The sequence below is a fragment of the Ochlerotatus camptorhynchus genome, unplaced genomic scaffold (genome assembly GCF_037179485.1).
Source record: "Ochlerotatus camptorhynchus isolate MF236.1 unplaced genomic scaffold, CSIRO-AGI_Acam_v1.1 ptg000330l, whole genome shotgun sequence".
NCBI classification, from domain to species: domain Eukaryota; kingdom Metazoa; phylum Arthropoda; class Insecta; order Diptera; family Culicidae; genus Ochlerotatus; species Ochlerotatus camptorhynchus.
In genome coordinates, this window is record NW_027040818.1 from 13,747,570 (window position 1) to 13,770,417 (window position 22,848).

Consider the following 22,848-nt stretch of genomic DNA (forward strand, 5'->3'; position numbering starts at 1 on the left):
GAATTCACAATCGTGATAGCAACGACCGGTGCGTAAACAAGTTTTAGTTAGCAATAGCAATGGTTAAAGTTGTCAAACTAGCAGCCCGAATAGCAACGCATTGGTGCGGGTGCTCTAAGGTATTCCACCTTAACGATCGAAACGAATTTGTCATACGACTTCTTCATCAGGCTACTATGATGTATGTGATAAGAATTGATCGAAATTCAGTTATTGCACGAAAAGCCCCTATTTTTCATTCCTTCGTCAAATAGTGCGGCTTTACTACATGAGGGGCTACAAGGCGAATGTTAACGACCCAAATTTGAGTTTAGTGAACTCATAAATCACTAAGTGCAGGAACTCAACGATGAGTAAACGTTCAGTCTACAGAGTTATAACAACCGACGGAAACTAACGATTTTAAATTGGCTCACTACTTGACTAGCCTATTGGTCCCAAGCAAATCGATTAACGTACCTCATTCTAGTCAAACTTCTAGTACTACACTTTATTTGTTTTGATTCGCTATGAAAGTTTGACAGGTAAAATGAGGGGTTATTGGTTTTTCCTATGATGAATCGATTAGCTTGGGACCGAAGATAGTACCAGAGCTGAGCCAAATAGTTGAGCACGTTCTTCGGGACCTTCTGGTCTTAGAGTTATCTCTATGGTTATAACATGTTATAGCGCTATCTTGATGGTGGTTTCTGTGTTGCAATTATTTGACAACCGTTATAACATGTTATAACCAAGGGGGGGGGGGGGGGGGAGATGGCTGTCAAATACGAACAATCGTCGCCTACCTCGCATAACTGGTTCCAAACGTAAACAAGTCATAAGAAACCTACAGCGTTTGTTTACGTTTGGAACCAGTTTCATACAAGATGATCAGTAGGCTGATTTGGCAGCACGTCCCCCCCCAGGTTATAACTGCTCAGTCTGGCCAGCGTTTAAATTTGCCTTATGTTTTTCCAGGTGTCCAGGAAAAACTTCCCGAATATGAGAAAAGTAAAGATTGGATTCACTCAATCCCCCTTATTCTGCGAGTCACGTGACTCTCTCTCACCGGTGAGGTGACAATTGTCACCTCTCTTGGAGGCGAACCAGCCCAAGGCTGAAAGCCTCTTTAATAAAGCTAAATAATAATAATAATAATTGTCACCTCGTGTGAGGTGACTCTCCATGCAAATCAAATGGAGAGTCACCTCACACGAGGTGACTATTGTCACCTCACCGGTGAGAGAGAGTCACGTGACTCGCAGAATAGGGGGGAATATATTTGGTACTACTTCTATAGGCGGGGTAAAATTTTCGTGAATTTTTCTCATTTTCCGGCAGATTTTTGAGGTACTTTTGGCGATTATGACTGAACTGAACTCAAAGTTGGGTCGTTCTTATTCGCCGTGTACACGTTATCCAAATCAGATTAGAGGGAAGATTTCGGATATATCCTTCAAGAGATGCCAAGCCAACTGTCGGGTTTGTTTTGTAGATCTTTCTTTTGCATCAAACGCGATTTCTCGGTTACGCGCTCGCACACTCTTCTATCACACAACAGTGTTGCGCCTTCTTTTTTTTCCACTTAATTTGGGAGGAATTGAAAAACACAGCGCAGCGATGTCGCTTCTTCTTTTATGAAAGTTGGATTCATATATATTCATCTTTCCCAGAAATTCCTACCGTTCGTAATTAGAAGCTAAGAGAACAATACAATTCAAGCATAAAAGAATAAGGGAATACGCACAGAACACGGCGTTTGGAGGCTTAGATGATACCGATCTTGTTGGCGATGTCCAACGCATCGTAATCGCGGGCTAGCCGCACGTACGCCTTCTTCTTGCCGTCCGGTCGCACCAGGGTGTTGATCTTGGAGACCTTGATGTCGTACAGCTTCTTGACGGCGGCCTTGACGTGGTTCTTGTTGGCGCGCAGATGGATCAGGAACACCAGGGTGTTGTTGTCCTCGATCTTCTTCATCGCCGCTTCCGTCGTCAGCGGGTACTTGATGATGTTGTACGCATCCATGCTGCGGGGGTTGAACAAAAACAAAAAAAAAAATAGCACGGTCGTTAGTTGATTGTTCTGCGTTGAAGTTCAACGAAGGGGTGGTGTCGACGAAATGGCAACTGTCTCTGACTTTCAGTATACCGTCTAGTTGATATGTGGTAGACGATAGTTGCAACGGAAAGAAGTATGATCTGGCATTCTGGCGACGATCGGTGAACCTCATGGAGTGGAAGATCACCGTTTATGATTTGGTACAGAATGCGGATGGTTCAATAGGAATGACTAAGAGTTCACGAGCGAGCAGTAATGGGTAAAATAGAGCACTCGAAGGTTATCATTTTGTATGCTACTCAATGTTACAATTAAAATGCTGTAACAGCTGCCCGTGACAACCCGGTCATTTTCTAGACCGGATCGGGAATCGAACCCACCGCCTCCGGCTTGATAAAACCGTGCCTGAACTGACTAGGCTAGAGTATAGTCGCTATATTTGTCTGACGGATAGAATTCCGATCTACCCAAAAGTGGAATCAATTCAACATATTGTAGACCAACAATTGAAAAGGTAAAATAATACTTTGATCACAGACAAACAGACATAAACCTTGCATGTTTTTCATCGAAAACGCATTTAAGGCAATTAAATATTTGCGCTTGACGTTTACACACTACCGCCATCTCTTGAGCTTAGTGCATATGACAGTTTACTCAACAGATGGCGGTAGTGTTTTAGTGACGATGTTTTACAGTGAAATGATAGTTCTTTCCTCGCCAACAAAACGCAAATTATCAGCATCATCAAATAGGGAAACTTTCCCCCACCGATGATGGTGTTGGCTTGCGTAGGCGAGCATTGAGTCACGAGAAAAGGTTTTCCGAAGTTTTGATCGCGAAAGCTGATGTGCTCTTTTCTGTTGTTGGTCGTGATATGCTCGATTGATTCCCGAGATTCTATCCGCCAGACTATAAATATAGCTACTATAGCCCCATGATGGAAGCACTGATTTACTCAAAATTGTAATTCATACATGATTTCTGATTGGTTATAGTATTGGTGCATCGTTCTAGGTATAAATAGTAGTGTCTCTGACTTTCGGTATACCGTCTAGTTGAGATGTGGTAGACGGTAGTTGCAACGGAAAGAAGTATGATCTAGCATTCTGGATACGGTCGATGAGCCTCATGGAGATGGAAGCTCATCGTTTATATTTTTTGTACATAATGCAGAGGTTAAAAACAAGGAACAATACTATAACACAACAAGACATCACGCACCAGCGAATACAACTGCTGCACGAACCTAAGCAGGTTGAATGGTAAGGACAGGTTACGACAAATTTGTAATACCATTTGCGCCAAATCCGCGTACACGATCGAATTTTTTTTTCAATGATACTAATCGATATCGAAAATGTCTTTTGAAGAATAAAGAGAGAATCAGTCTGTGCTTTTCTTGAACTTTTACAAAGGGCGCTTGTAAAATTTCTTGACTTCCCTGTTGCATATAGCCACACAATTATACTAATGCATGACGTTGAGGCTGCAGCGCAATGCTTTTCACATGTCTTGGCATATGTCATTGACAGACACGCCCCGAAAAGAACTCACCACAAAGTGTCTCACCCTCCCTGGCAGACGAGAGAGCTACGTAGGTTGAAGTCAATCAAGAGAGCAGCATTGAGAAGATTTACGAAGTATCGCACGCTTCCTCTGAAACTACACTTATGTGAGGCTGTACCACATGTACCAGCGAGTCAGTCGTGAATGCTTTTCAGGCATCCAACGCAAACGTAAGCTACACCCGAAATCCTTTTGAAACTACGTGAGCGAGCAACGCAGGGAATCCGGCCTCCCACCGTCAATGGAATTCAACGGACAATACCACGACTCTGCTGAAGTCATCCTTCAATCCTGGACCTGATGGAGTTCCATCTGTATTTTTGAAGAGACATATTGCTAGCTTGTTAATTCCGCTTCATCGCCTGTTCTACATGTCTCTCTACAGTGGCATATTTCCATCCTGCTAGAAATTTGCGCACATGTTTCCCGTCCACAAAAAGGAAGGAAACGAGCTGTGGATAACTATCGAGGAATTACATCGTTAAGTGCCGTTTAGAACCTATTCGAGCTAGTGATTATGGGACCATTGCTGTTCCATTGCAAGCAGTATTTGAGTGCTGATCAACATGGGTTTACTGTCGGCCGCTCTACAACCACCAATCTGCTGTGTCTCACATCGTATATAACCGAAAGCATGTCGGATCGGGTTCAAACGGACGTTATTTATTCAGACCTATCCGCAGCATTCGACAAGTTGAACCATGCTATTGCGATTGCTAAACTCGGCAGGCTCGGTGTATGCGGTAATCTTCTGAGTTGGTTTCGATCATATCTTACCGGTCGGCAACTAAAGGTTGCCATAGGAGATTGCAGATCAGCTAGCTTCTTCGCCACATCAGGTATACCTCAGGGAAGTCACATGGGACCGTTAATTTTTATACTGTACTTCAACGACGTGCATCTGGTCATGGAAGCTCCTCCGGTTATCATATGCAGATGACCTCGAAATCTTCCTACGAATCCGCTCCATTGCTGACTGTCACTTTCTTCAACGTCAGCTGAATGTATTCGCTAGTTGGTGCAGGTTAACCAGAATGGTAGTGAACCCAGCCGAATGCTTCGCTATCACGTTCTCACGAAAACAACAACAACCGATAATATTTAGCTATGACCTGCTTGGCTCGAAAATCGAACGCGTGAATCAGGTGAAAGACTTGGATGTTCATTCAAGCAATGTGTTGCAATATGTTGTCGATAAGGCGTCAAGAACTTTAGGGTTCATTTTTTTAGGATAGCTAAAAACTTCACCGATATCTACTTTCTAAAATCTCTCTATTGCTCGTTTGTTCGATCGACGCTTGAGTATTGTTCAGCGGTTTGGAACCCAAACTACACAACAACGGTGCCGAGAGAATTGAATCTGTTCAACGTCGCTTTCTTCGTTATGCGTTGCGTAGATTGCATTGTAATGATCCGTTTCGATTACCCAACTTATCGATCTAGAATTTCTCCGAACTAGAAGAGACACAAACATGGTTGAACAAGAAGAAGTCGATCCGGGTTCGAAAACAAAGTTGACTACTCCTTCCTTCATTTGCAATAGTTTCAAGTCGCCGGGCTTAAACCACCGTCGGTCGCAGTGGTTTGCTGTGATTTGCGGGGCTCGATGGCCTAGTGGCGACCGTTTTTGCTTCCTGAGCAGGAGATCGTGAGTTCAATTTCATTACACGATTCAGCGACTCCAAATATTGATAAAGGACAACATTGGCGCCGACCACGTCCTTGCCATTTCTGAAACCATAATTGTATACATGGAGACCAGCAAATTCCAATCTGCAATTGCAGCTTGCGTCGAAAGTGGAGTACTACCATTCAACCTTCTAGACTCCATAGGTTATCTGCTACCGTTCGATTAGCTGTTGTATGGCCAAAGTCCTAGAGCATATGGTCAATCGAAGACTGAAGCTGGAAATTTCCTTGATCACCGACAGCACGCTTTCCGACAAGGTTTCGGAACGTCCACCTATTTCGCAACCCTAGGGGAAGTTCTCAAGAACGCCTACGACAGTGGTCTGCACACCGAGATAGTATCGCTCGACATATCGAAGGCTTTCAACAGAACGTGGACGCCCCTCGTCCTTAAGCAACTAATCGTTCACTTCATACAGAACTTCTTGTCCAACCGCTCATTCCGAGTCACAGTCGGCAACACCAAATCCTGGCTTTTCCCCGCGGAAACGGGTGTCCCACAAGGATCGGTTCTCACCGTTACCCTGTTCCTCGTGGCGATGAACGGAATCTTCCGTCAACTACCGAAAAACATATATTATGTGTTCGTCTACGCCGACGACATCCTCATCGTCACCACCGGACCCACGCCAGTACGCACAAGAATGAGAGCCCAAACGGCAGTCTCCGCCGTCGCCAGGTGGGCCCACTCAGTAGGCTTTGAATTAACAGCCTCTAAAAGCATCAGGTGCCGCCATGTCTGCCCTTCTCGACACAGAATTAGCGGACCAGCGATCAAAACCGACGACCAGTCCATACCGCTGAAGAAGACCGTCCGAGTTCTGGGAGTTCTCGTTGACCGATTCCTCAACTTTGAACAGCATTCCAGTGCAGTCAAGAAAAATTGCCGCAGCCGAGTGAATCTCATCCGGACCATTTCCCGACAGAATAGATCGAACAACCACAGCATCCGTTTTTACGTGGCGAGTGCAATTATCGACCGATCCTGGTCCTCACAGATTCGCACAGCGTCATACAAGCCCCGACTCATCCCTGGGTGCAGGCGACGATGAAGTCCGCGCCACCAAACACGGTATTCTGCTGGGTTCCGGGGCACTGTGGAATACCAGGCAACTCTAAAGCTGACTGCCCCCTCGCTATACCAACGAAGTACCGTTATACGATGTCAAGCGCTGGATCGTGAGCAAGGAACGACGAGGAAATGGACAGAACAGCTGAACCAGCGGGATCAGAAGATAGCGTCGCGTTTGAGGACGTGTCACACCAAGATCTCGCACAATTTCGGTGGAACGCCGTTCTACAGGACTGGCGTCGGTTGTAGAACTCCACATTCTATGCGTATGCCCTCAGTATAAGAACCGGCGGGAATTCCACTGGCTTCCAAATAGCATACGCGACATGCTGGGTGATGATCCCTCCACACTGGTAGCAGTAATGCGCTTTTTAAAAGATGCTGCATTGTATTTTATATTTTAGTATTTTTCCCAGGTGGGGACCCTCCAGGTTACCCCGGTGTGGAGCTCTGTTTTATTCAGATTTTAATGTTGTGTAAATGTACGATCGAACCAGGAACCAATTTTCGGTTGAAGTAAATACTGTAAAAAACTACTCTGTTGGGGGTCCTCCTTCTGAGGCCGCACCTTTCATGGACGAGATAAACTAGCCTACAGCTGAAAATCTCAAAAATAAAGCTAAAAACAAAGCTTGGAGGAGAAGACAGCTGGCTCAGATGAAGGAGTTTTCCTCCTTATCGAGGCTAAAAAGGTCCTTTCAGCCACCGCCAATCTTGAGCAGTCTTGGCGATATAGAATTATTATTATTATTATTATTTATCTTTATTAGGGAGGCTTTCAGCCTTGGGCTGGTTCGCCTCCAACCGAAGAAGTTCAAGGCAGGATCCAACTCTACGGCACTTGTGAGATCTGTCACGTTCCGTTACTCCGATGGATCGGTTACCATTGAAGGGGTTGGCATCTGCATCACAGACCCGTATGTCCGTATTTCATCGACTTCCAGACCAGTACAGAAGCGGTCGCTGCTCTTGTTGCTGCTACTACTCCCTCAAACAAGCCGATTGTCGTATTTACGGACTCCGCAAGTGTAGTTCTATCAAGCACCCATGGATCCAAGCCCAGGGCTGGCAAATTTCATTTTCAATGAAAGATCTCACGCGATGAGAAAACGATGATAGAGATTTTCTTCAAAATCTCATCGAATTTTTTTGTCACGACAGAACGTGACAGTGTTAAGATCATCGTACATACAAGCTCATTTATTGCTAATAAGGTTACTTGTACCGAGGAAATCTTAATGATGTATTCACTTTGCCGATTACATACGGTTGCGTACTTAAATCCATCTATATCAGTTAGAAATGTAGATGTCAAAACCGCATAAGAATTATTCTCATGAGTGCTTGATCATTGGAAAATGACAAGAATGCTAATGATAGGTAGTTTCGTCTCGTGAAAGGACCTGTTTTCTCATTGTCAAATGACGGCCGTGATATTTACCAGTTCTGTCCAAGCCATTCAGCGGTACGTCCCTCGAAACACTACATTTGTACGGATTCCGGGTCACTGCGGCATTCGTGGCAATACGGAGGCGGATCATCTAACGGCTTCTGGAAGACAAGCCCAACTTTCTACCAAGGAGGTCTCAGCGGGGGTCCCAATCGACTAGCATATTCCTTAGAAAGGTGAAGACTGGCACACGAAGATGGGAAGACCACCCTGACCACCGAACTGAGGTTGTCCTGGCAAGACTCAGAACAGACCATACCAGAGTCTCGCATAACTTCTCAGAGAGCGGGCCGTTCCGGAAATTTTGCGAGCTCTGTCGCACCAACTGTTCAGTGGAACACATAATCTGCCACTGTACTCGATACGAAGGCTCAAGAGAGCTGTACGACATACCGGGCAGCGTTAGGGACGCACGACTCAACCAGAATCGCTAATGGGCTTCCTCCGCGAGGTCGGTCTCTTCGATCAAATATGAAAATCCCGACCACCGCAATACCAACGGACTTTCTCTTATCACCCAACATCTCAAACAAAAGCAAGATCCTCAGAAACTTAACAATCAAAACTCCGAAGAAAGAAAGCACATGGACTGCTTCAGTAATTAACTAGAGGAGGCCTCTAATAGACCTCCTAACATGATAAAAATATTGTAACTAGATGAGGTCCCTTCTGGACTCCCACACTATCTTTTCAGAGACGAACCAGCCAATGGCCTGAAAGTCTATATAATTAAGAAATCAAAATCAAAATCAACTAATCCCGATTAACAATGTCCCGGAATTTTGGAAATTTTCCCGGTTGTGCAATGTACATTTAACCTTTGCGTGCCTAACGTCTAAATTTACAATTAGCTCTAAAAACACCATTTCAGTGTCAACATTTCAAAGGGGCGTAATCGCATTTGTAAACAATGGCTTCAGCCTTCAATTTCTCGTGAATAAAAGCTTACCCGGAATGCAGTTGTTATTTGGAGGTACCTTGGAAGTGTCAAAATAGGACGGGATTTAGCATTCGCTCTGACGTAGCACTGCTGCGCAATGCAGGCACTTGGCGCCACTGTGATTTCAATTGAAATCAGGCAGGAACTGAATGGGCACAAAATGCACCACACATGCAACATGGAACTACCACCGGACAACACAGATTACCTTATCTGGTCAGAGACAACATGAAATTCAGTGAGTAGCTTGAGTTGTTCAAATTGAATGGGGAATGGGGGAGTCGTGCCTGTGAAGAAAATAGGCGGTCAACTTTTTGAAATTTTAAGAAATACGTAACTTAACTGGTATGTGGAGGCCTCTCATCCTCCGCCGTTGAAGTAGTCCTAGTTCTCCTCAGCTGCTAAAGCAAGATTGTCTCGTATCGGTAGAATGCATACTTTTGAAATTGCCCTGTGATAGCTACCGTCCTTGGTTTGCACCGTCACGACTCGAACGTTCCCATCTGCTGGTTTTCATCCTTTAGAAGAGGTTTTGAAGGACTTGACTGCTGATTCCCACAGTCCTCCAAAGTTAGGTGATCGTGCAGGGATGAACTTGAATTCTATGCCTTCTTCAGCTGCAAGATTTACAACAGAATTCTGAAAGCCCCTTGACTTAATCAGATTGTGAACCTCAGCGATTTCTCGTCTTGCACCAACGAAGTTTTTTGCATTATCGCACATTACAACTTGTGGCTTTCCTCTGCGAGCAATAAATCGTTTAAAAGTAGCTAGGAACCCTTGTGTAGACAAGTCTGCTGCTAGCTCTAAGTGAACCGCTTTCGTTACCAGGCATACGTAGATTGCGACGAAACATTTAATCGGTTGTGCACGACGTTGAGGGTACCTGATTGTAAATGGTCCACGAGAATCAACTCCAACCCGCTGGAAGGGAAGGCAGGGAGTGACTCGTTCAGGAGGAAGGTCTGCCATTAGCTGTTCGTGAACTTGTGGATGTGATCGGAAACATGCAACACATTCATGCAGTACTGTGCGAACTAGATTTCGGACATTCGTAAGCCAGAATCGTTCTCGCATGGCAGAAATCAGAAATTGTTGTCCTGCATGGAGATGCCTTCTGTGATAGTGAACCACAACAAGCTTGGCGAAAGGATGACGATAATCAATGATGAATGGATGTTACCGATTTTCCGATATGATGGCGTGTTTCAGCCCACCGCCAACGCAGAGTATGCCCTCGATCAGCTGAGGATTCAGTGACTTGATCTTTGAGGAGTCTCGTACTGCTCGTCTACTGTTCAGGTCACTGATTTCTTGCGAGAAACTTTCATTTTGAGAAACACGAACTAAAATTTTGAGAGCTTTGTCGAGCTCTAAGGAAGTATCAAAACCAACGCGTCGTCTATTTCGATTCTCCGACCGTGTGTTTGAGCGGAAACGATCTATGTACACAATGACTCGTACGAGGTCCATCAACGAAGATCTCCAACTGAATAACTCGCTGGGAATAGCGGTTGGAAGCGCTGCCGTTACACTTTTCTCCTTCAATACTTCCATTTGAATTTATGCTTCTTGAACTCGTTGATTGCTAGGCCAGTGTTGATCTTCCCGTCGCAGCCAACCATAGTGTCTCATACTGCAATTGTGCTGGGGTCATCCATCGTGAGATAATGTCTGCTGGATTCTCCAGTCCCGCTACATGACTCCAAACTCCCCCTCTCGTGATGTACTGGATTTCGAAGACTCTGTTGGCAACAAATTGCTTCCATCTAGCTGGAGATGATGATAGCCAGCACTTCACAATCATTGAATCTGTCCAGAAGAATGACTGCGCTTCCAAGTGGAGAGCAGTTTTCACCTTTTCATAAAAAAGGTGCGAGCAGAAGCGCTGACGAAAGCTCCAACCGAGGAGTGGTTTCACGCTTTTCAGCCTTCTTCGGATTATTCAGAGGAACTACTCTAGATTTGGCTGTCAGTAGATGAACAGACATTTTGCCAGTTTCCAACACGGTGCGCAAATAGATGCAAGCTTCGTAGGCCTTGTTGCTGTATCCAACCCAACGAGGAATCGTCAATGTGTTCAAACCTGCTAAATTCCGCTTGTACTCCCGCCATTGCTCTTGAAGATTCTCGACCAGCGATTCATCCCATCCACATTGCTTCCTCCACGGGTCTTGGATGAAGATTTTTGCCTGAACTACAACTGGTCCTACTAGGCCAAGTGGATCGAATATGCGGGAAACATCCGAAAGCACAGTCCGTTTGGTGATTATTGAAGTGGGATTCCACGATGGTGTGCAGAATTTGAAGTGATCAGAGCTAGGCTCCCACATTAATCCTAGTGTTTTAACGCTGGAACTAGCTGACTCAAGCTCCAGAATAGAACGACTGTCCCTCAAGTCTTCTGGTACGTTTATCAGCAATTCACTCGAATTGGAGTTCCACTTTCGAAGGATATGTAACAGCGCTATAATGTCTTGAATCAATGCCTTGCCTTCCGCAATGTCATCTACACCTGCCAACATATCGTTCACATAGAAATCCTGCCTGAGCACTTTTGCAGCTAACGGATATGTTGATTCTCCATCTTCCGACAAACGTAGCAAACATTTTGTAGCGAGATAGGGCGCATAAGCAGTTCCGTACGTGACCGTTTTTAATTGATAAGTACGAATCGGTTCGTTTACGTTGTCACTCCAAACAATTTTCAAAAACCGACGATCAGCTATGTGCTTCAGGACCATCAGAGCTTCATTAAGCGAGATTCCACTCGACGTACGGCAGGAAGCATCGAATACTACCCCTAGCTTGGTAGTGGTGCTATCTGGTTTCAAAACGGCGTGATGTGGCAGATAATAATCCCTTTCCTCTGTAGATTCTCCACAAATTTCCTCCATGTGCCCTAGCACGTCATATTCACGGATAAACTTCGTGTACTCCTCCTTCAGCTCGGGGTTAGATGCGCAACGTCGTTCTAGTCCCATGAAACGTTTGATGGCGATTGTTCTCGATTCTCCTAGCTGGTTGATGAGGTGTTCCTTCTTCGGGAGAGTGACATTGAATCTTCCGGCTTCATCCCGAACTGTAGTCCTGTTGAAGATTTCTTCGCATGCTGATTCCTCCGTTGAGAGGATGCTGGTTGATCTGCATGTTTCTAGTTCCCAGAAGTTGGTAAGCTGATTCTGAATTTCAGCTGTAGAGCAGACATGAGTTAGCGATACTAATCTGCTTTCTGAATTGTCTGGTACTCATCCGGACACTATCCATCCAAACACTGTATCGACATTTTCCCATAAATCGTAGCACGACAACGTCACTTCAAATAAAAATGACGTCTGTGACAACGTTGTAGAGAAAAGTAAAGGGAAAAATATCAACCTATTTTTAATACTTACTACGATCCTTAGTAGTCAGCGGAAACATTCACTATACTCTATTTGAAATTGTGTCCACTTCCACTTCACATAGCATAAGCTTCATTCTGAAAAGTCAAACCACACCGTGTTTCTGAAAAATGATGTCACCAAGTGAGTGTATTATTTTCTTCAAGCACTTCTCTCTTTTTGCAATAGTAATTCTCCGCTGAAACGCCCATTCGTTCATGACGTGCACCACGACGAGTACGGAGGAACTGAACCGGGAAGTGTAGATCTGGGCATGGAACACTTCACTTCACTTCCCATCCCATCCCATTCAACCTTCCTGATGAGCGTGTGTGTGTGTGTGTGCACAAAAAATGATCATTAACGTCTGACAAAACTAAAACAGAAGCTTAACCCCCTGCCCTCGTTTTCCATCGCACGATTTCGCGCTCTCTCCGCCTGAAGAGTGACTGACTGACTGACAAACGGAAGTGGAAGTGCGGGTGAAAAAATCTCACCATGAAAGAACGGTTTTTGTTTTTACTCCATCGTCACCACCCATGATAAACCACTCAGCCATTCATCTTTCTCGCTTCGTGAGCCGTCGAGTCGTCCGAGCGAGCAGCAGCAGCAGCTCGCAAAACAAAGTTTTTAATTAAACTTTTTAATTACGCTCTCGACGTGACACCGTACGTATCTATGGCATGAGTGAAAGTTCATTCTTACATACTCCCTTGATGATACTTTGGGGATGCCGTGTGTGCATTCGTTTACGGATGAATGATGCTGTGCCAAGGTGTTGCTTTCCGGGTTTCCTTGGGTTTTCCCACGGCAGGATAATAAGAGGAAGGATAACGAAAAGTGGTTATGCAATCCTGTTCCGAGAAAAGAAATTCCAAGGGCTACCAGCCGGAATGAGATGCATATGGATTTGATTTTTGGGGATCATGATCTTTCTTTCTGTTGTGATGATGCAAGAAGTATTGGGGTACACTTTGTGAAAACCAAAAATGGAACATGTAACAAAATTATGAAAGATTTTGAACGTTAATAAGTCAGCTGCCTCTGGACCAATTTCAATAATTTTTTCACCAATCGATCAGAAATATTTTCACGCATCGATCGCAATGCTGCCAACTGACTTTTAACGTGAAACTATTGAAAATGTGGTAAATGTCAAGCATTGTCCAAAAGCGTCGCAATAACTAACAAATCCACCAATTACGTACATGCATATGTAGCTTCCCCAACACAGTCAGCAGAGAATCGTTTCTAGACAAAATGTATCGATGTAAAGGGTGATACGGTCAAAATTTGGTCAAGGGAAAACGCGTGTAAATCGGTGAAATCGTTTATTTAAAAAATCAAATTAAATTTCTTTTTCAAGTTCAATTAGTATAAAATTCAGGAAAAATATTCAGTTAGGCTTCCGCTTTTCCAAATCCGAATTGCCGGGCCTTACGCTTGACCCCTGCCATCAGATTTTGTACAGCCACCTTGTCCACCTTCTTCGCCGCAGAAAGCCAGTTTGTCTTGAACTGCTGCTCGCCCTTAGCAGTTTTTTTGGTCTTCTTTAGGTTCCGCTTGACAATAGCCCAGTATTTCTCAATTGGGCGGAGCTCTGGCGTGTTGGGAGGGTTCTTGTCCTTGGGAACCACCTGCACGTTGTTGGCGGCGTACCACTCCATGGCCTTTTTACCGTAATGGCAAGATGCCAAATCCGGCCAAAACAGTACGGAACAACCGTGTTTCTTCAGGAAAGGCAGCAGACGTTTATTCAAACACTCTTTCACGTAAATTTCTTGGTTGACAGTCCCGGAAGCTATGAAAATGCTGCTTTTCAAGCCACAGGTACAGATGGCTTGCCAAACCAGATATTTCTTTGCGAACTTTGACAGTTTCATGTGCTTGAAAACATCTGCTACCTTTCCCCTTCCTTTTGCCGTATAAAACTCCTGTCCCGGAAGCTGCTTGTAGTCGGCTTTGACGTAGGTTTCGTCGTCCATTACCACGCAGTCAAACTTCGTCAGCATCGTCGTGTACAGCCTCCGGGATCGCGCTTTGGCCGTCGTATTTTGTTTATCATCGCGATTTGGAGTCACTACCTTCTTGTAAGTCGATAGTCCGGCTCGTTTTTTGGCTCGATGCACGGTTGTAGACGATACACCCAGCTTATTTGCGGCATCTCGGAGAGAGAGGTTAGGGTTTCGCTTGAAACTACAGGCAACTCTCTTTGTCGTCTCAGCGGCTTCCGGTTTTCGATTTCCCCCCGATCCAGACTTCCTGGCTGTCGACAAACGTTCCCCAAACACTTTAATTGCATTTGTAACGGTTGATTTGGCAACTTTTAGCGATTTTGCCAACTTTGCGTGCGAGTAGCTCGGATTTTCGCGATGCGCGAGCAAAATTTTGATACGCTGCTCTTCTTGCTTGGACGGCATTTTGACAACTGAAGAGTGAATTCCAAAATCAAAATAGGAGCAACATTCTACACACACACACACCTTCAAAATGAGGGGTGTTCAGGTTTTTTAAATGCAAAATTGAAAGAAATACGTCAAGTTGATATTGACCAAATTTTGACCGTATCACCCTTTAGTATTGCTGCTTCCCCAACACTGTTATCAGAGAGCCGTTAGTACACGAAACATGTCAAAGTGGCATTCGCCTCCGATCTTCGGGCGTTTGAAAGGTTGCAATTGCGTAGCATTTTGCAAACTCATCGCCATATTCAAAACCACGTGCCCCCAACGACACACATAATGCTCTCCAGAATTGTAATCTTGTAACCACAGTTGGAAGCAGGGGTGCAAGTGATTTCTCTTCATCGACTTTCTGTTTCGTTAATAACTCGACGGCAAACACATTCATTGATACGTTTGTTGTTCTGGATGATAGAAGAGCATAGCAGAAATAGTGCAAAATAGGTTAGTGAAGCCATGGTCATCAAAAGAGGAAACCGGTGAAGATAATTGACTTACACCCCTCTGCTTCTAAGCCCCTTAATTCAGTCGTCGTCATCCTGAAGAAATTCTTTGAATTTGTGCTGGAATTCGGCCACTTTGACTCCCACATATTTTTTATTTTTTTTTTCAAAATAGCGCATTCGATATTTTTTCAATAAATCAAACCACGATAACGGCTCATCTAATTGCAATGACGTTTGAGAAAAAGTTGCTGGAGACTGGATTGCTTTTTCAAAAAATAAAAGTAATACTGAAATAGGCACAAATTTTTGTCAATAAATTAAATAAAAAGGTTAAAAAATTGCAATAACAATAAAAGTACGTCAGTGTTCACTCGGCTGTCGACAAAAGCAGACCACTCTCGATGTGTGCTACGCGATCGTCTGTTTTCTCGGCAGCAACCATTGTGTGGTCCTCCTCATTGTTCTTCATCAGCAGTTCTTTCGGTCGATGCGTCGTCGACTTTGGAAAGCAACCGTTTCGTGATGAGTGTGTGAGTGCTGACCACGTTTTGCGTCTATTGCTGCAATGGACGCGCTCTGACCCTCGTTGGCGTACAACAATTTGCCATACAATGAAACTACTGGAAGCGGCTCCAGTTCTGATGGAGGAGGCTTTTTGGATAGCGGAAGATAAAGTGTTTATTGTGTTGTACCTTTTGACTATATATTTAAGATAGAGAAATGTTACCTTTACCAGCTAGCATTGTTAATTTGGAGAGGTGAACTTTTATTTGCGAGAAATCGACGGCTAAAGCCATTGTTTACCAAATCAATTACGCCCCTTTGAAATGTTGGCATTGATTTATCAATCTTTTTCTGCAAAACAAGTGGCACTTTGTCCGAAATCTATTCAAGTTTTTGAACTCATCAGAAAAAAAAATATGTATCAATACATGGTTCTGAAGTTATTCCGGTTTCCGTTGGGGTCACTCTGGGTCGGGCAAAATTCCGGAACCCGGTGATGTGGCCAATTCTCAAAATGAATCAAAACCCGTCGTGCGACATATCAAACTTTATGATTTAATAAAACATGGACGGTAATGGCCTTATTGACAGTCCACGGTCACACTAGTCTCCCGGACATGTTCCAGTGCCTTCGAGGAATTGGCAAATTATCGATAAGAAACAAAACCAACCGTGCGCAATATCAAACTTCATGATTTTACAAAACTTGGCCGATAATGACCTTATTGATAGTCCACGGTCACACTAGAACTTCTTCTAGTGCCCCTCCGGGGATGTGGCCGATTCTCAACAAGAACCAAAACCCCTCGTGCTACGTATAAAACTTCATGATTTTACAAAACTCGAGCGGTCATGGCCTTATTGACAGCCCCTTCCGGGCATACTCCGCCGATCCCCCTTGGGGCAGCGACCAAGTCTAAAGAATGACCGTGTGACTGTCAATAAGGCCATTACCGGCCAAGTTTTGTAAAATCATGAAGTTTGATATGTCACACGTCGGGTTTTGGTTCATTTTGTTGAGAATTGACCACTTCCCTGAGGGCACCGAAACTTTTCCAGGATGCCCAATGTGATCATGGTTCATCGGTATAGTCGTACATGGATCAATTACATAAATTGAGGGAGACAATATTATGTTCACCGTGTGTATAGTTATTACACAACAGTAAAGCCCAGAGTGACCCCAACGGAAACCGGAATAAATCCGGAACCATGTATTGATCCAAATATTTCCTTACGAACTCAAAATCTTGAATAGATTCCCGAGAAAACGCAAATGTTTATGATAGGGGAAATGTTGACTTCGACAATACCTTAACCTATTATCGTCAGGGGGTAAACAAAGCCCTAGAGCACTCAAGTTTGGCCAATAGATGCTCCGAAACACAATGTATCCACATGTCAGAATTGAGCTCTCAAGGACGATAATAGGTTAAGGTATTGCCGAAGCCAACATTTCCCGTATTAGAGCTAATGGAATTTTCAAATCTATGGCAATTTATAAGTCAGGCACGGAAAGGTTAAATTAACCATAAAATCGAATGCGCATGAGCTGAAGATATCACTAGGTTGAATTGCTCATTATTAAGACAAATTTGTCTATGAAAATTCTCTCAACACTTCATTTTATTTGCTTATTCTCAAACATTTTCCTTCACAGAGGACTATTCAGAAATGTTCTAAAGCAAATTTGAGATTCTCTCTGGAAGTCCCTTAAAAATTTCTTCCAAGCATTCTATGCAGAACACTCAAAAACAAACATGAAATTCCGGAGAACTTTGATTCGCGAGAAATCGGCGATTGACGTGTTTGTTTACAAAAGCAATCAGCCATTGAGTGTGATGGTACCACAATACCTTTCCGGAAGACGGTCACAATACTTGGGGTGCTCTTGGACCGGACGTTAAGCTTCGCTCCTCATTTTAATAATGTACGGAACAGCTGCCGCACAAGACTTAGCTTGTTGCGGACACTTTCCAGCCCTCATCGTAGTAACAACAGGAACATAATGCTTAGGGTAGCAAAAGCCATCGTCAATAGTAAAATCTTCTACGGAATTGAGATTTTCTGTACGGCTGGTGACCTCTTCATTGCGCGGCTAGGTCTCACTTATAATCAAGCCAATTCGGTGTCCTGTCTTTCCGGTATCAAGTTGCCGAGACCCTGGTAAGCAGAACAATAAGCTATTTGGAGAAGACTGCCGGAAACGAAGAAGTCTGTCTCCTCAGAGAGGGAAACAGAGCTCTAAGGAACCTGGCCCATTAGGAGCTCTCCCCAGTGTCGAGACTACAATGGACCGGAACCAGAGGATGGTCAGAATCAAGCCTTCACGTTGACCTCTCGGTTGCTAGACAACTCGCGAGAAATGCACGCATACGTGACTGAACTGCTTCGTACGAAATACTCCGACCACCACCACTGATATACGGATGGCTCTAAGGCCTTGGAATTGCAGATTCCGCTGCCAGTCTTTTCTTTCGACTCCTGGACCAGCGCTCTGTGTTCTCTGCGGAAAGTGCGACAATCTTCCACGCCATTACTATTCTTCTTCTTCTTCGCATTTCAAGCTTATTGTATATCGCATATCAAGACCAACAATTGAAATGGCCTTAACTCCATTTTGTAAACAAACCTTGTAAGGCCATTTCCTCGCGAATCGAAACCTTCATTCGCAAACCTAAACCACAATCGGGTAGAAGAGAATTTCCCCTACCTGTTCATTATGTTGGTTTGCCTTTGCGAACTTTGGTTCGCGAGAAAATGGCCTTATAAGGTTTGTTTACAAAATGGAGTTAAGGCCATTTCAATTGTTGGTCTTGATATTAGCTTATTGCGTGCTCTCAACTTAGTGTTCTAGATGCACTTCCACAGTTATTAATTGAGAGTTTTCGATGCCTGTACCATTTTTGCATTGATATGATTGTGTGGCAAGTCCAATCATACTTCTATGCCCAGGGAAGTCGAGAAAGTTTCCAACCCGAAAAATTCCTAGACCGAACCGGGAATCGAACTCAGCCACCTCCAGCATGGTCTTGCTTTGTAGCTGCGCCTTTACCGACTGAGCTAAGAGAGGCCCCATTACCATGCACGCCAGCAAACCGCTCTGTGTCCTTTCGGACTCTGCAACTGTTCTAACAGCTTTGGAATCCCAGACATCCAGACATCCTTGGATCCAACTGGAAGCTCTGTCGAACACTATCTTCCTATGGATTCCCGGGCATTGCGACATCCGGGGGAATTGTGAAGCAGACCATCTTGCGGCTATGGGTCGATCTTGAAGGCTCGCTACTAAAACCGTTCCAGGACCTGATATCAAGACGTGGATGAAGTTCAAACTTCGGAATGCTTGGGCCAGCAAAAGGGAACCGTTCCTCCGTAAAATCAAAGGGGAAACCACCAACTGGCAAGATTCCCCAAACCGTCATGACCAACTGATTCTTTCTCGTCTTTGCTAAGGACATTCTCGGACGACCCACAATATGGGAAGTGCGACTTCGTTCCAAAAGCACTGACATTTGCAACACAACGATGACGGTAGAGCACCCTCTTAGTGAATTGCCCAGGTTTCCAGGGAATTAGGGATCTTTATGGGATCCCGACGAACATTAGAAACGCCTTGGCCAAAGACCCTTCAACCGAAGCAGCTGTTATATGTTTCATCAAGGACGCCAACATGTATAAGAACATCTGACCTAACTCACTGATAGGAACCAACCATAACCGACCCACTGCATCGAAACGGACTCTGAATACACCACCATAACAATTAGTAGACCAAATGCACCAAACCAGGAACATCTACTAACTACGACTGCCAACTCTGATAAACATATACTCTGTTACTAGGGAGGCGTCTTCTGGACTGTCCACTCCTCTTAATTAGTGGGTCCCTTCTGAATACCCCACCTCATTAATAGGGGGTAGGGGGTGCCTTCTGGCTCCCCACCGCTATTTCAAACTCTGTCACTAGGGGGACCCCTTCTGGATTCCCCAATATTCGTCAAGAGATGAACCAGCCTCTGGCTGAAAGTCTGCCTAGTAAAGATAACCTAACCTAACCTACAAAAGCAATTACGCCCTAATCTCCAAGTTCTCCGGAATTCTTCCTTAGATTCTATTGGAATTTAATTTTTTTTCTAATACCTAATTCATTGAAGCTTCTGGAATAACCGATAAGGGCCATTTTTGCAATATAAAGCTTATATACGGCTGATATAAAACTTAGATCCTTTATATTAAATATTGCAAAAGAGTCCTTATAGGGTTACTTGAGGTCCGGTCCCTCGCTTCCTTAATTCGCTTGAATTCTCCTATGTAATTCAACTGAGAACAATTTTGCTCCGAAATATCTTGAAATTCTCCTCTAAATTCTTCAGAATATTCAATTGGAATTTTCCTTGAATTATATTATATTCTTTTTGAAATGACTTTGAAATTATCCAAGAAATTTCCAATCCAAGCTAAAATACGATTCCCTTGGTATTTTTCACGGATCCTGGAATCCTCTTCAATCGCCATGGAATTTTTCCACAGAGCTGAACTCACAATTGACTTGGAATTCTAGTCAAAACACTCCCTAGAACATTTTCTTTGAAATACCTTGCTGTTTTCTCTAGGATTCATTCTAAAATCTGCACAAAATTGCTTTGCATTCTTTGAAATGAGTGGATCCTGAAAATCTAGTCCAATCCAATGGTCTTGAATTTTTTTCATGGTCCAAAATCTTATTTTTTTTCGAAGAGAGCACTTCCCATTTGTCATTGAAATTCCCAGGTTTTTTCCGGGTTCACTGGCCATCCAGTGTGTCTTATTACGTTGTTTTTCTTTTTAATCATATATAGTGATACAATTGTAGAAGAATTAAAAAGACAAACAACGTAATTGGAGACCACATTTACCTCTGCGTCCCTACAAAGGTCACACAGGAGGTTAGCTTATCGTTAATCAGGAGGCTTTCAGCCATATGCTAGTTCATCTCTTAACATGTCACACGAGGGACTGAGGGAGATTTGGTTGGTAGCAGTAGATAAGGATTTACCTTGATACCTAAGTATTTATTTGTTTGTCAGGATCGACATGCTCAGTTAGTATAGCCCCAATGATATTTTAAAATTACTTAACAATCATTGGGGTTCTACTGAGCCTGTTGATGATAAACACTTTGAATCGCAACCGGATTTTTTCTTGGAAATTTCCTTCTGATAATCCCACCAGAAGGCATCAAAACATAACATAGGAGTATTTTAGAATATGCTCCTTTAAGTCTCTAGAATTTATCGCCGGAATATCTTAGATTTTTGCTCTTGACAAATCGTAAAGCTATTCTCGGGAAGTCGTAGGGACATGGACCATCGAACAAAGTTTAAGAAATAGGTCACCTGGGGATTCATGAATCTTCCGATCCCGAAGCTTGACCTCGAAAATTAACTCTACTTTTGGTGAACCAGCTCCTGGCTGAAAACCTTGTAAATAAAGAGAAAACATAATAATCTCGACTTCCCCCTTTGACTGTTCCCTGGTATCCCTCAACAAAACACCTTTCAGGGATAATCAAAAGAGAACCCAATCGCAAAAAAAAAACGCAATGGGAAAAATTGTCCTTATTTCGCTCAGTACTGTGTGTGTGAACTCATCATTCCTTTTGAAACCAATTTCGACACTAAACATCCTTCCGAACAAAAATAGTACTCACCGGCTGCGGGTTGGCACCGACTTCCTCGGGAACTTGGGGTTACGCGGCAGACGCAGGGTACGTGGACGACGGAACTTCACCGTGGTGCGGATCCTGCGCAAGGCAGTTCCAAACGCACCCTTGACGACCTACAACAAACGAAAAACAAAGCATTAATTAGTCACTGCTTTCTTTGTCCCTCAAAGGTTTATATTCTTTAGAAATCAAGGTCAGTTGGAAGCAAATGGTTGATTTCACCACCCCAGGAAATTTCTTCCTGGAGTTCAAGGAGATTCCCTCTTCAAAAGTTTCATCATTCGAATTAAACAATCGCCCACGATTCACCTCCCGGACAGAACTCACCTTGGTCTTGGTCCTCTTGGCCCTCAGCAGAGCGGCGGCACGAGCCTTTGCGGCACCCTTCTGCAGTTTGGCCTCGGTGGCCTTCTTGTCGCCCTTGGCGGCCGCTGGTTTCTTAGCGACTGGCTTCTTAGCAGCAGCTCCCTTACCAGCGGCGGTACCCTTCTTGACCGTGCCAACCTTCTTGGTTGTGGCCGGTCCCTTCTTGGAGCCCGCCTTCTTAGCTGGGGTCTTCTTGGCGGCAGCCTTCTTGTCACCGGCTGCGGTCTTCTTGGCCTTCGCCGCGGCATCGGCGGCCTTCTTGGCGGCCGCACCAGTGGCTGGCTTCTTCGCAGCAGTAGCACCGGCTGGTTTCTTGGCATCCTTCTTCTTCTTAGCGTCAGGCTTGGGAGCAGCGGCCGGAGTCTTCTTGGAATCGGCAGCGGTAGCCTTCTTCTTTTCCGGAGCTGGAGCCTTGGAATCAGCTGGGGCAGCACGCTTCTCCGCTGTCTTCTTCTCAGCGGCTGGCTTTTTCTCGGCAGCTGGCTTCTTCTCGGCTGCTGGTTTCTTCTCAGCGGCCGGCTTCTTCTCGGCTGCCGGCTTCTTTTCAGCGGCCGGCTTCTTTTCTGGAGCAGCCTTCTTCTCGCCAGAGCCAGAAGCAGCGGCTGCTGGCTTCTTCTCCTTCTTTTCGGCCGGTTGGCCCGCTGAAACAAGATTCAAGAATCACCATTAGTAAAACTGACTTCCACTAACCGCATCACCCTCCCCCTCGAACATCAACAAGAACACTAGTGCCTTCAGATATCTAGTTTTAAAGAGCTTCTTTCACGATTGGTTCAGAGAGATTCCCTCTAGAAATTGTATTCATCATGAGGACACTTCCCCCGGGGCTAACCTTCCAAACCATGCACACCGATTCCTTTCACTCATGTTATTTACATCCATCAACCCAATGCTTCTAAAATGGTCCATCCGTCGCTCTCAACCCTCGTGGCGTACACAACCCAAAGATCAACACTCGTTTTTCTGGCCATTTTCGCACCAAATCGTGGAAAATTCCGCACGCACTCACAACGGACACTTTATTCCTCACGATTAACAACCAGTTCAGCAATTTACACTCATATTTCACACCGAAAATCGACGATTTTTCTCTTACCGGACTTTTCAGACGGTTTCTTCGGAGCCATACTTGTGATGGAAAAGAGCTGTCAAACGGGAAGGAGTTTCGTTGTCTACTTTTGCTTCCGGCGCGGTGACAGCCGAAAGGGAGGCAAGAAAAT

General features: G+C 44.4%; 1 protein-coding gene across 1 annotated transcript; it reads right to left on the reverse strand.

The window, feature by feature from the left end:
• Positions 1 to 1,612: 1,612 nt before the first annotated feature.
• Positions 1,613 to 22,848, reverse strand: RpL23A (ribosomal protein L23A). The gene is made up of 4 exons (XM_065230547.1): positions 22,725 to 22,848; positions 21,590 to 22,269; positions 21,248 to 21,375; positions 1,613 to 2,008 (listed from the first exon to the last, which is right to left on the reverse strand). Exons 1-4 carry the CDS (start codon positions 22,753 to 22,755, stop codon positions 1,747 to 1,749), a joined length of 1,101 nt encoding a protein of 366 aa, XP_065086619.1. The 5' UTR covers positions 22,756 to 22,848; the 3' UTR covers positions 1,613 to 1,746.